Source organism: Ambystoma mexicanum, chromosome 4p, assembly GCF_040938575.1.
Source record: "Ambystoma mexicanum isolate Mex_15411 chromosome 4p, UKY_AmexF1_1, whole genome shotgun sequence".
NCBI lineage: Eukaryota > Metazoa > Chordata > Amphibia > Caudata > Ambystomatidae > Ambystoma > Ambystoma mexicanum.
In genome coordinates, this window is record NC_090927.1 from 703,385,672 (window position 1) to 703,399,707 (window position 14,036).

The 14,036-nt window shown below is 43.7% G+C and overlaps 1 protein-coding gene across 5 annotated transcripts in view; it reads right to left on the minus strand.

Annotated features, from left to right (window-relative positions):
- Positions 1 to 14,036, minus strand: part of COL12A1 (collagen type XII alpha 1 chain) — a 296,727-nt gene that overhangs the window by 154,629 nt on the left and 128,062 nt on the right. For 3 of the 5 annotated variants that reach the window (XM_069606261.1, XM_069606259.1, XM_069606260.1), the window contains exon 17: positions 8,443 to 8,564. The exons of the other annotated variants lie outside the window; for them this stretch is intronic. In XM_069606261.1, the coding sequence (XP_069462362.1) occupies positions 8,443 to 8,564 (122 nt within the window). The remainder of the gene's footprint in view (positions 1 to 8,442; positions 8,565 to 14,036) is intronic. 5 annotated transcript variants of the gene reach the window in all.

The following is a 14,036-nucleotide window of genomic DNA, read 5'->3' on the forward strand; positions in this document are numbered from 1 at the left end:
AACCAGTACCCCTCTAAGAATGGGACGAAGGGTGGCACCATATTGGCCGTCAAAGCAACCAATACAGCCACATTTCCAAGAAATGGAGGTTGATATATTGTCACATTGCTTCATACAATATAACTCCTTGCACCAGCTCAGCACTGACTTATGTCCACACTGAATTACTTACACACGCCTTAGTCGATATATAAACTGTTTTTAGTCTATTGCCACCAAAGAAACCCAATACAATGACTAAATGCACCATGGAGGCAGTGCCAGGCCGGGTACTTACCATCCCACCAACCTGTTCAGTGAAATAAACATGAATTCATTTGTGTTAGAGCATATTACACAAGGTAGATGGTGCAGAGGATTGCACATCCCACAAAATGTAACAAAGAGGAAGGACGCAACTCAGAAAAAGAGACACAAACACAGATTCAACTCAGGAGGCTTCGACAAGACACAGAAAAGCATGCACAAGAAGCAGGGAGGAGACGCAACCAGCCTATAATCCATTGTGTTGAACCCTTTGGAAAATCTACCTAACACAAACAACTTTCACTTTATAACTCAGAGAAATACATTGCATATCATTGGCTGACTATATTAGTACATATGCCAAGGAGCATTTCTTCGTTTTCCAGGAGATTGTGCCAGAAGAAACATTTATATCATCAATTTCATCCGTTCCTAGCGTCTGGCTTTTGCGTGTCTGCCGTCAAGGTGAGCAAACTCAAGCCATGTTCCATTCATCTCATTTGCAATACAATGCAATGGCTTCGCCTCTTTCCTCCATATAACGGTCAAGTCACGTGGGCAAATGAATAGCTCAGTCCTTGTTCCTGCTGGGATTTAAAGGCATATGTCCTTCTTCTGTGTAAGGGACACAGATTTAGGACTTTATCAACAAAACACAAGCAATATACAGTTTAATAAAACAAAAGGGTGAATTTGATCAATAATACTAATTTCATCAAGTGCATTGAGAACTATATACTGTATAATGAAATGAACCAATAACATATCTTATTTCAATCTGTGCATTTAGTGCTGCATAGGCACTGTGATGTGTCCAGCAGAAGTGCTCATTGATACATTCCTTCCCATTGCCCCTCCAATGAGTATGGAATGAGTGCAACTGACACAGTATACATTTACCTACTAATTATACTGATTGAAAGCTTCTGCCGGGCCATACATGCTGTTATGGTTTGACACTGTTTCTATTGCTCTCTTTCAGTGCCACTGCTATGTACACTCCCTGCTCCAGATGCCGTCTACATTTTGGTTCTCTCTTTCCCCTGCTGAACTGTTTGATATACCTGTGTCTGCATATTGCAATACAAGAAGGAGCACTGAAGCCAATTCATGATGATAGTGAGGAAGCACCATAATCGCATATTGCTAAAATAATGTTGCGCTAGTGCTCCTGCAGTCACTGAAATGTTCAACCTGTTTTATCTATTTTTACTGTATTGCGTATAGGGCAAACCTAGCTCGAGAGCAGCAGACTGCTTTACAACAGGAGGATGCCAGTAATGGACGTGGCATTTTATACAGAAGAGCAGTACTGGTGCTAGAGCGAGGGCAGGGTTTGCATTTATTTGGCAGGCATTGTTGAAAGGCCAATTTTTTGTGTTTTACGGAACTGGAGAATGTTGGGGGCATTTTGAGCCAAGATTGAGTTCCAGACGGTTAGGAAACCGCACGGGAAGGGCTGCTTGCAGGTCTTCTCTTTAAGGGCTAGCCTAGACTCTGGCTTTTTTAAAGGTTTGCTATGTAAGGCACGTGAGCCTCCCGAGGTCTGGCGTTTAGTTGCCAGTATGTTGGTGTTCCGTTCCAGATTGTTTTTAGGTGATTCAAGCAATTTTGAACTTTGGCATGCTTACTACAGTCAGATAAATACTAGTGCAGGCTGAAGACCTGAATTTAAATTTGACTTTGGTATCTGCCACATGGACAGTAAACTCATAATTATAGGGTTTTGGTACATGGGTTCATGTCTTAGGTGCAGCCTCGTGTGCTCAGGAGACCCAAATGTCACTGCAGCTGTCAAGTGGGCACTTGTGTCCTCTGAACCTGCTCTACACCACTGGTAGAGAAGGCTCTGCAGGTCAGCATACTGATACAGCATGGCACAGGTACGCACTATGCTTTTGGCATTCGGCTTATGAAAGGGTAATCTGATCAGCAGATTTTCCTTTCAGAGATGGACTTAACTGCATAATTGTATTAATTTATACAAATCAAAAAAGCCAGGGCTACTACACCCTTGCTAATGTCAATCCCTCACAGGGGCACAGAAGGGAGAGAGTATCTGGTTGGGTCTGTGGCTTAGTGGACTAATGCATCCACTACAGGGGCCTGTGTTTCCTCATGGTCACAGGTTCGAATCCTTGCAGGTCCACTCAGCCCTTCATCCTTTTGAGGTCGATAAAACGAGTACCATTAAGTTGGGTAACAATAAACATCTGTTATTAGCGCCAAGATGCCCCTTCGGGGTGAACGCGTGCTTTACAAATACACCTGTTATGTTATTATGTTCTGTTATAATGTGTGCTGTTTGTGTGTGTGGGAGTGAGATGTGAAGGACAAAGGAGTAAGAAGGCGGTGGGACTATAATGCAAAAGTGCAGGAGTTAGGGGAGCGTATAGGAGAGGGGGCTGTGAAGTGTACGAAGAATAGTGCAGAGGAGGGAATGGAGCAGGAGATATGTGTCCAAATGTGAGCCTGAAAGATGTACAAACGTGAAGGGATGATAAAGAGGCGAGTGGTATGCATAAGGGTGCAGAAAGGTAAACAATGTTGTCAGGTAAAGAGAAAAGACAGAAGAAACCAGTGAGGGATCAAGGTCATACACTATCAGTAACTCACAATGCCCCTCGGGAAGAAGGAAAGGCACAGGTGAGGGGCAGGTGAGCTAGAAGAGAGTTAAATCAAGGCAGGCAACATGGTACAAGTGTGAGTGTTATGGTGAGAGTGAGATGCTAGCAGGGGAAGTGGGATAATGAAAAATGCATAGGAAGCAAGCAGTGTAGTGAGAGGGAGGCATACAGAAAGTAGGGATTAAGCAAGAGAGGACATGTAGAGAGAGGTGTGCAGTGAAAAGATGAATGCAAGAATTGCACAGATCAAGAGGAACTCAAAAGGAGAGGTGAAGGAGAGAACAAAAGTGTAGATGAGAGAGAAGCCCAGAGGAGACATGGGGGTCCCAGGAGAATGAAGTGAAAACAAAAGAGGCATGAAAGGAAAGAAAGGGAGGATACATAGTAAGAAAGCAAGTGCAGAGAGTGCAAAATATTACATTGCAAGAAACTGTTGGGCCTGATTCATGGAAAGGTGTGAATTTTTCCTGCAAAGGCCGCATACCGAGAACTACACTGCGCAAGCCTGCGCACAGAATACAAAATGCACGGGCCATGTATTCATAGAATTGTTTGTGCAAAGTAACCATATATGCAAGTCGCGGTCAGAACGCCACCGGCACACCCCTACGCAAAGGAAAAACAGCCAGAACATCTAACTTTGCACGCTCCCCTGGGTGTGAATACTCGCACCCTTCAAACAGTGCGTGGGGTCCCCCGCAAGCAGGCCTGCATCTCGGGAACCTTGTGTGGGGTCACCCGTAACTGTTACACGCACCCTGACAGCATACGTACGATGTATCGTAACTCAGAAAATCTGTGTGCAAACCCCTGCAAACCGTTCCTGTACCGCACTACACTGCGTACACGCACCCCTAAATCCGATCAGATTCCCGGCTGCATACACGCACCCCTAAATCCAACATGCAAACCCACCTCCGTGCTGCGAGTTCTATGCGCAAGTGTTCTTATGCCTGCCTATGGGTGGCGGAGAGATGAAGGGATTTGTGTGGGCATTTCGCATGTGAGAGTTTGAGGGGTCACATCCATGAACACGTTTTGTCGTGTGCATTTTTGGCCGTGCTATGGACTGCCTGGGACCCGTACCTTGTAATGCCCACTTTTTCCCATCTTCTTCCTCATTTTCCAAGTCCCGCCCCCTACTCTGCCCTCTGCGCAGGTCTCAACAACGCTCTGCATGGTGTCTCGTGCAAGGTACTCAACCGCTCGCAGAGACGTGCCGAGCATGTGCAAAGACCCTGCAAGTTACGCAAGAGCCACACAGTCTATTCCATGAATCGACGGACAGGGGTTCGCATGCAGAATGACGTACATATCTCCGATTTTCCACACCAAAAATTCCATGAATCAGGCCCATAATGTATACTGCAAAGTAGTGTAATGGTACTGAATTGACACAGTGCCCTCAAATGAACCTGTCACGCCGTCCTTTTGTGTCCTAATAAGGATGATTTCTTACACATGAATTGCAAAAGATCTTACTAGACCTGTGAATAATTCACAAAGTTTGAAATATTCATTGGGTTCTCTTTGAATTTATAGAAACACTTTCAAGTTTCTATTTAATTTAATATGTGGGTATTTTTAAAGAACGCAATTGAGAACTAGCGCAGTGTGTACATGGTGAAGGAAATCAGAATTTTTTGGAGGACTATGTTTGGGGGATGGTTAAGTCTTACTAACTGGGCTTTTGCCTTCTAATGCCATATGCCCCCCTGAAAGGGATTGTGTTCTGACTAACCTATTATGGAATGGCTTTGAAAAATGCACTTAATTCATTGCTTCTTCCATGTCCACTAAGTCTGGTCAAGGAAAACATGATTTGTTATCGCCCAAATTAGCCAAGCCAACTTCAAGGCACATGTCGAGAGAAAGAAGTGTGTGGGCTAGTTACAGCTCGATCTCTTTAAAACATGAGCAATGTGAAGGTTTCTTAAGATAGTATGGAGCTAAATTGACTTAAAACATAACACGGTGGAGGTTGATTTAGATAGCATGGATGTAAACCATTTTAAAACAGGGTCAAGTTGGAGGTTCATTAAGATAGTATGAAGCTAAACGACTTTAAAACATGAGCACACTGGATGTTTAAAAATATAACATGGAGCTAAAGCATCTTCAAATATCAAGAAGGTGGAGGTTTATAAAGGCAGAATAGAACTAAATCGACTTAAAACATAACAGGGTGGAGGCACATTTACATAGCATGTAGCTAAACCACTCTAAAACATGGACAATGTGGAGGTTGATTTAGATAGCATGGAGCTAAACTTGCACATGCACATGTTTAAGGTTTATTAAGACAGCATGGAGCTAAAGAGACATAATTTACATTTTCATATGATTTCCTTGAAAGCCAGCCCCTGAGAATCAGAGTGGTGCGATAGAGCCGTAGCACAACAAGAAGAGCTAGCTCATGTAGAACGTCACCTACTATTCTATGCAGCATCGGTAGGTTTTTATGTAGACATACAATATGAACAAATAACATATTTTACATCTTCCAATATTACATCTCTGACAAATCTATTGTCTCTGTATTTCATGTCACATTTTGTTTAACTTGTGTCTAATACGTGTGCATGCTTCTATTATTGATAGTCATCTGAGCTGTCAGTGATATCTGGGTGTATTCTTCGGCAGAATATCATGTAGATAAACTGCAAAACTGTATAAACATGGACCACATTTATAAATGATTTCAAGATCATTTTCATCTTTTTAGAGAATGTGTGTAATTGTGTAATTGTGCACCATGTTGCAGAGCACGGCCATTCTTGGCAGTGGACAAAAACCAATTCAACTCCTTAACTGGGAAAATCAAAATGAAGCTTGCATGCAGAAACCAACACTTCTCCCAGTTTCACCTGCCTGTGCCTGGTATGGAAAGCGGTGAGCCAAATTTAGCAAACCCGATTAGCTATTGCATTACAATACGTTCATTAATTGTATCTATTACATCAGTGTGTAAATTATTAAAATGAGCCATTTTAAATTGCACTGAAAGGTCAACAAAGCCATTTATATTGTTGTATGTATTTCATTGCTTATTGCATGACCCTAGCTCGAGAGCAGCAGAGCAATATAAAATGGTCGGGTGTCAGCATTGGGATTGGCGTTGTATACAGTACTGAGGTACTATTGGTGAGGACGTAATTTGTATTGGTCGGGCAGACATTGTCGAAATACATCAATGTATAAGAGCAAAGAAAAAGGGAATAATGATTGTATCCCCTGTAAACAGGCTACTAATATTTTGTCATGAATGTGAGTGAGTTAATACATCCTGAGAAATACTTATATCTTTACTGAAATATATTGTAGATACAACTTTAACTCTGTTGAGGTTTTCTTTATGGAATAGTAAAATGTCAGGGTTGTGTACTTTTGTGCATGAGCAATCACATTAGCAGAAGTGAAAATAGAGCATGTGCTACCACCCGTATTGTTTCACCATTCTCATCTGGAAACAAGTGTTCTTGCTCTTGTTCCATCAATGGGGAAGATTGATTGATTTAAAAGGAGAGCGTTGAGCCGCGGTACCTCTACAGCTTTTTTAGCAAGTGTTCCTGGTCCACAACCCCTGGGCGTGGCCTACTAGCTCCTGATGGTTGAGAGGATGAAGTTAGCAAATGAGCAGTGCTGTAAGCAGCTTATTGAGAATGGTTTGGAATTAAAGCCTTTTATGCCACATGTTATGGTACTGAGTTTATTGGCCTAGGATGGACAAAAGGCTGAGTCTGCACAGCCCCAGAACGAACAGAGGCTTCAGCAGAAAGAGCGTAACTCCCTGCATTATAGGGTCACACAAAATGCCAGTTTTTATTCCTTTTATTGGAATAAATGGATATGCATTAACTCTTGAAGTCCCATAGACTTCATCAGACGGTGCAGAGTGACATGAGTATCAAAGAAAAACACACTGATCATAGAGAAAAAAAGATAATTTCCAATGTAACCTTCATTGGTTGGGATAGTATGGATGGAATAGTATGGATGGAATGTATTTTTAATGGGTAACATATTTTGTCTGTGCTACTGTATGCCAGCCAGGCTGGAGGAACGACTAAAAAAGAAAGCGTAGGGTGGGTGAGCAGGGTACAGACACCCAGGATTGTGTGGATGTGGTTGGGTGGGTGTAACAGGGGATGGGTGCAGCTTCGTATATGGGGTTTAAAGGTGAAGCCCCTTGATATGATGAGAGATAGCTGGTCGTTGCAACAAAATAAGTGATGGAATAAAAAGGAAGCCTTATTTCCGAGCAACCTCTACTAGGTAAGATACAGACATAGAACTATTAAAATCCCTACACAGTCCTGACCCTACATAGAGGCTTCAAAACCCATATTTTCACTCTGTCTGAGGTAAATGAAAAACACATCCTGCTTTCTAGCTGTGTGATTTAAATTTCTCATTTCAAAAGATTTCCAAAAGAACATAAATCATTTTTTTTGAAAATTAATGTGGCCCACTTTCAGACTGCCTATACCTAATTTTTGGAACATATAATTTTGAAAGGTTACGTGGGCCTAAGGTGTTCTTTCCTAAAAATGCATTTCTCAGCACTGCTAGAAATGTGAATTGTTTTCAGTGACTACTGTTATGTGTATTTCCTGCTGTATTCCCTGGTGTCAGGTATATTGTCCTTTAAATAAAGTGCGTTCCAAGCATATCATTCTTTCAGCCAATTAAGATAAAACTCAATATTCTCTTTTTTTCTATGATCTATCCAGTGTGTATTTCTCTGCTACTCATTTTATTCTGTACCATCTGATGAGGTCCGAGTGACTTTGAAAGATGTGTTATCAAATCTCTGCATCATAGTGTCAGTCTAAGAGAGATCACTGGACGATTGGCGTGTTTTCCCCAAAATTATAAAAGAGCTTAATAGTGGAAACTGTAAGCATCCCCTAAAAGCTCACTTGGTTATACTGATTTGAGACTACTTTTGAGAAGAAAAGCAATTCGTATCATCATTTAAAGACTGAGGACAAATAAACCATATTATTAATTGGGAATGCTGTGTTACTAATTAGCGAGTGAAATATATTAGGTTGAATAGATTCCCTAAAACCTAATGTATGCACTTGAGTTTGGACATTACTAGAACCTATAGTGACATATACATTTCGCAAATCAAACAATATCTGATGCTTTCAAGTGCTCAAGTGCTACTACCTTAGCCCTGAACTGGTATGCGGCCATCTCGATTTTACATAATTAAGCCTTCGTGTGAGAGTGGGTTCACGGATACAGACGGGCCACGAATGAGAGTAGGAGCACTTCGTTTTAGGTTCAATTGCTGTGTGCATATGTGAGTATTGATTCTGGCATGTATGTAATCTAGAACCCTGGATAAATCAGTATTGCACTCAGTGTGTCAGATTATATTGCAAACCCTGAGAAACTGACTCAGTTGCTCCTCAGCTGGTTCCCAAAATATTCACAGTCCCGCCCTGGCCAGGTTTCTAAAACACTCTTGTAAAGGGAATAAAGTGATCAACGAGGCAATCCAAAATTTCTACTGTGGGAACCTTCTGTCCATGTTAAATCGCGAACCCTGTTTTACCTGAGGATTGGATTGTGAGATCTGGAGCATCAGAAAGGGTAGTCATTTCTTGCCCGGCGAGGGGTGGGCTCTGTCCATCGTCAAACACCCCAAAAACGTTTACCTTGTATGAAGTCGCAGCCCTGGAGTTAGAAAATATGGAAAACGTGATTATAGGCGATCCTGCAGTCAAATGTTTTCAGTTGGCTTTTCATGGCTGTATACAATTGTACACCATTGAAACCAGTAAACATTCATTGGATGCATTTACTAAATACATCAACAATAGACTGACTTTAATAAAGGAAGGTATTTATTTCAAGTATTCATTGCAAACTGTATGAGTAACATGGCACGGCATGTTGCTCTACGTAGCTGTTTATGAACTGCTAGGGGAAAAGTTACCTCAGTGTACACCAAATAAAGAGATATCATATACAGAAATCGTTCAATTAATTTAAAAATGTAGGGCAGTGCTTCAGCTGAGTGATATTTATTTTATTTTATTTTACTTATTGGTTATTTGTAATGCTGACTATAGAGCAATAAATTGGGTTTCAAGGCGCATCAAGGCAAGGGGGCGGGGACGAGGGAAAAAACGGCATACAACAAAAACAAAACGTTCTTAAAAGGTCTTGAAGCATTCGCAACGTGCAAGTGCTATAGCTTGAGAGCAGGGGAGGGGGAGGAAGGGAAGTGCAGGAATGGAGTGAAGGGAAGAGACAAACAATGTTCTGACTAGGTTGTGAGACGATTTGGAACTGGCAAGTGCTGAACATGAAGGGGTGGGGGGGGCAGGAAGGGTAGTGAACGAGGGGAAAAGGGTAACAGGTTATTGCAGGTTATTGCAGGGACACTTAAGTAAACTGAATTTAGGAAAAGCAGTATGCAGTTATGACAATCCGTAAGCCTGCAGCCTGAAAAAGCATTGCCTCGTGGAATGAGGGGCTACATCAGACAAACAGACATGCAGAGGTAATACACAGGTAAGAACGACTGCAGCCTGAAAAAGCATTGCCTCGTGGAATGAGGGGCTACATCAGGCAAACAGACATGCAGAGGTAATACACAGGTAAGAACGACTGCAGCCTGAAAAAGCATTGCCTCGTGGAATGAGGGGCTACATCAGGCAAACAGACATGCAGAGGTAATACACAGGTAAGAACGACTGCAGCCTGAAAAAGCATTGTCTCGTGGAATGAGGGGCTACATCAGGCAAACAGACATGCAGAGGTAATACACAGGTAAGATTGACTGCAGCCTGAAAAAGCATTGCCTCGTGGAATGAGGGGCTACATCAGGCAAACAGACATGCAGAGGTAATACACAGGTAAGAAAGACTGCAGCCTGAAAAAGCCTTGACTTGTGGAATGAGGGGCTACATCAGGTAAGCAGTTGAGGTAAGTAAAGCAAAAATGGAAAGCCATCCCTGAGGCACAGAGGAATATGTCAATATATATATATATATATATATATATATATATATATATATATATATATATATATATATATATATATATTTATTTATTTATTACGCTTTTATTGGTTTTAATATAGCAGCATTATTCCACATACAGTATTATCTAAACATCTCAATAGGCTTGGATATTGCAACTTTTGAGCAACCCCCCTCCCTAACCCAACTCCCATCTATAAACTTGTACACAGCCACATGTACCAGGTCTAAAGACTCTAGGTTCTTGCAAAAACACATTTAGAGGCTGATTCACAGAAGTATTTTATAATGGTGCAATCCCATTGGAAAACGTGCTGTGAATCCGGCTCTTAGTCTCTTCCAGCAAGAGGGCTCTGCTGATTGCCCGCCAGGGCCAGGTTTCTCTCCTCTGCGCTTGGGGGTGCAAACAACTCCTGTATCAGTATCCTCGAGGCCTCAAGATCCTCTACCCCTTTCCCCTGGCCACGTCAAGCCGCAGCCTGCCATACTGCAGCCTCTGCCAACGTCCACCTGTGCAGGTCTCGCCACCAGCTGCCCACTCAAGGGCCCATGAGAGACTTCCACCCCATTGCTATGCTTCTTTTGGCCAGTACATAGACTAGGTATTTTAGCTTGCTAATGTACCTCATGTGTTTCTATCACGAGAATTTCCCCAGCAGGCAGGCAGCAGTGTGTCAGGTACGGCCTGTGCGTAACGTACAATTGAAAAAGCTGACACCTTGAGTTCCTGGACACCCCTTTGTGGTAAGACAGAACCTGCAGCCATGTCCCATCTGTGAATGTTTTGTTCAAGTCTGTTTCCCGCACCTGCCATAGGTCTGATGCCGTTCCGGCTGGTTGCGAGAGGAGAAGCTCATACAATCTGGACACCGCATGACCCCCTTCTGAAATATATAGTATATTGTCTCCACTACTGTGTGTGTCTCTGGTTGGCTAGTAAATGTTGGCCATTTCTGTCTGCACATCCTAAGCAACCCTCTATGCATTATGTGTTGCCTCGTATGCAAATCTGTGAGTTCAGTGAGGATGCGGAAGTCCATCAGTTGGAATAGGTCTCCCACTGTTGTGACTCCTTTGGGTGCCCAATATTTCCGTATAATGGTTCTGTTTTGCAAGTTGCCTGATGTCAGAGCTATCAATGGAAACTGTGTGGTGTACGGTGTGCATATCTTAAATCTGTTGCATACTCTGCGCCATAGTTGTATCCCCAGGGTCAGGTGTGGAGGTTGGTGCGAGTGTGGATCTCGCACCCACAGGACCTCTTTAATGAAGTATGTTCTCACAGTGAGCTCCAGTAGGGGGGTGTCCTGAGACGGCTCGTCTGACAACCAACCTGCTACAAATTGTAATTGAGCCGCTAGAAAGTAGAGTTCGAAGTTGGGCACTTTGATACCCCCTCCTTCGTATAGGCACTGGAGCCTGATCTGGGCTAGCCGCCTGCATCTCCCACCTCACCAGAGGAGCTGTATCAATCTGAGGAAATTCGGGCCTATCCCATACCCTTGTAAGGCCGCCAGCAGCCACGGCCACCTGACGGAGTCAAACGCTTTAGTGTTCTCTGTGGGTGTGGGTATAGTCTATGACATGGTGAAGTCGACGCAGGTTCCACGTCGTGTTCCTCCCAGGCACATATCCGGTCTGATCCGGATCAATTAACTCTGTGATAACTCGTTTAAGTCTGTTGGCTAGTAGAGCGTGAGAATTTTGCTGCCTTGGTTCAACATCAACAGTGGTCTTTACGAGCCACAATCTGTGGCTAGTTTATTGGGCTTCAAGAGGGGTATGTTCACCGATTCTCTTAGTGAGAGCAGTAGGGCACCTTTGTCATATGCTTCATTTAGCTTGTTTAGTAGGGGAGGCCACTTCACTCGCATACTCTTTGTAGAATTCGCCAGGCAAGCCATCCATGCCCAGGGTCTATGCTGTCGGGAGTTCTCTTATTACGGCAATCAATTTGTCAACGGTTATAGGGGCCTCTAGTGACTCCATTACCACTTTGTCTAGACGCGGGAGCTCTATTTGGGACAATGCTTACTCTATTTCTACGGGGGGGGGCTCTTGACGTGTCCACATACTGGTCTGTGTAGTAGTTTAGGAAGGTGTTGTTAATGTCTTTTTGCGTAGTTTGTAATGTTCCTCGACTATCTGTGACTGAGAGTATCATGTCCCTCTTTGTATTTGACCTGTACAGCCATGCCAGTAGGCATCCCGGTTTATCTCCCTCTGCATGTTGTTTTTCTTTGTATTTCATGAAACTCAGGTTTCCCAGTCTATTCCAGTGTTTTAAATATGTGTGTCTTAATTTGGTCCTTTCCTTTGGTCTCCTGCTTTACATTCTGTTCTTCCCAGTCTGTTTTCTGCTTCACGGAAGTCTCTGGTGATTTCTGCCCACAACCCGCCCGATTTGGCTATGGCTTCCCCCCTCACTACAACTTTAAAGGCCTCCCACAGTGTCACAGCAGATGCCACACTTCCAGTATTGTGGTCAAAGTAGTCTTTGATACTGTCTCTAAGGTGTCTATTGACTAGTTCATCTTGAAGTGCTTGTCCCCTCAGTTTCCAGGTCAGTATCTTTGCTCTCTGTGGAACTGCCTGCCTTGTGGCCAAGAGCGGCGCATGGTCTGACAAGACTCTAGCTTTAAAGTCAGTTGCATCAAATATGCTTGCATGCTCGGCCCCAGTGAAGAGAGTCTATCCTATTGTGTAGGCCATGGGGGCAGAGTAGTATGAATACCATTCTGTGTCCGGGTGTAACCTCCACCATATGTCAGTGAGGTTGAAGGCTCTTAATAATGCATTTAATGCTTTAGCCAGGGGGGGGGGGCGGGTGTGTTTGTTTTGTGTCAGACCTGTCTAACTACAGGTTGCGAAAAAAATTAAAGTCTCCTTCCCAGATGAGTGCACAGCTCCTACATAGCCCTACTTTGGAATACAGTGAGCAGAAAAAGGTTGCTGCGTGGTGGTTGGGGGCATGTGGGTTCATTATGCATACCTCTCTATTTTCCAGGAACCCATGTATTATGATCATCCTGCCTTCTGTGTCTATCAATGTCTTCGTAGCATGGAAGGGCACTGTGGGTGCGATCCAAATCATGACCCCTCTGGTGTATGCAGAAAAGGGAGAGCCGGCTGTGTTTTCCCCCGGCCATTTCTTAAACAGCACTGTTTGTTTATCTCGGGTGAGATGTGTCTTCTGTAGCAATGCTATGTCTACCTTTTGCCTACGTATGTATTGCATCACCCTGTTTCTTTAGATGTAGTTGTTGAGGCATCAGACATTCCAGGTCATCACGATAAGGCCTGGGTGCATAGTGGCGTTTAGTATGGGGCTGCCATGTCCCATTCCCGATTGTGCACCTTTGTGTGCTGAGCCTATCTCGTCCATCATGTGGGCCAACGGTAGGTGCTGAGACGTATTGCTGCCGTGTGATGGCCTCTTAAAACTGAGCCGTGCGTTTGTAAAGATGTGTCTATCGTGTCTGACTGTGCATGTGTCTTGAAACCGTACCGCCTACCCCCAACTTCACCCCAACGTTTAACTGTTGCCCAGTTACCTAACGCAAGCTCAGGCATTCCTGCTTCTCACCTTCACGTTGGTCAATCCAAGTCTGCAACGCTGGTGGTGCAGCAGGCGGACACTCTCAAACTAGTGTCCAGTGGGAATGTATCTTCGAAGGCGGAAGACGCACTGCGCCGTTCTGTGCTTTTTAAAAAAGTCTGACGTTTTTTGAGTTTGTTCCTACTTTTGCTTCTATCACTTTTCTAGTGCCGGGGGCTTAGGGGCCCCTGCGCAGCATTAACATCCAGATGCTCCTGACTGGGGTGTCTGTCCGTTAAGCTGATCATTAATGTCTGTGAGCATTGCTTGCTCCTTATCGTTGTTCCATGATGCAAAGGCAGCAGTGGCTGTCGTGTTCATGGACGGCCGTCATTCCTTCATTGGCGCACGCTGTTCTGTATTCAGCCACTTGTGTGTGCCTTCAGGCCTGTCAAAGAAGCGAGACCGGCCTTTGTATAACACCTTCAATCGTGCAGGATAAATTAGCATGTATTTGAGGTTGGTTTTCTGTAGACTCACCTTAACCGAAGTGAAATGCATCCTGCGCCTCTGCAGCTGTAGTGTGTAGTCCTGGTAAGTGGCAATCGTAGAGGATGCTCT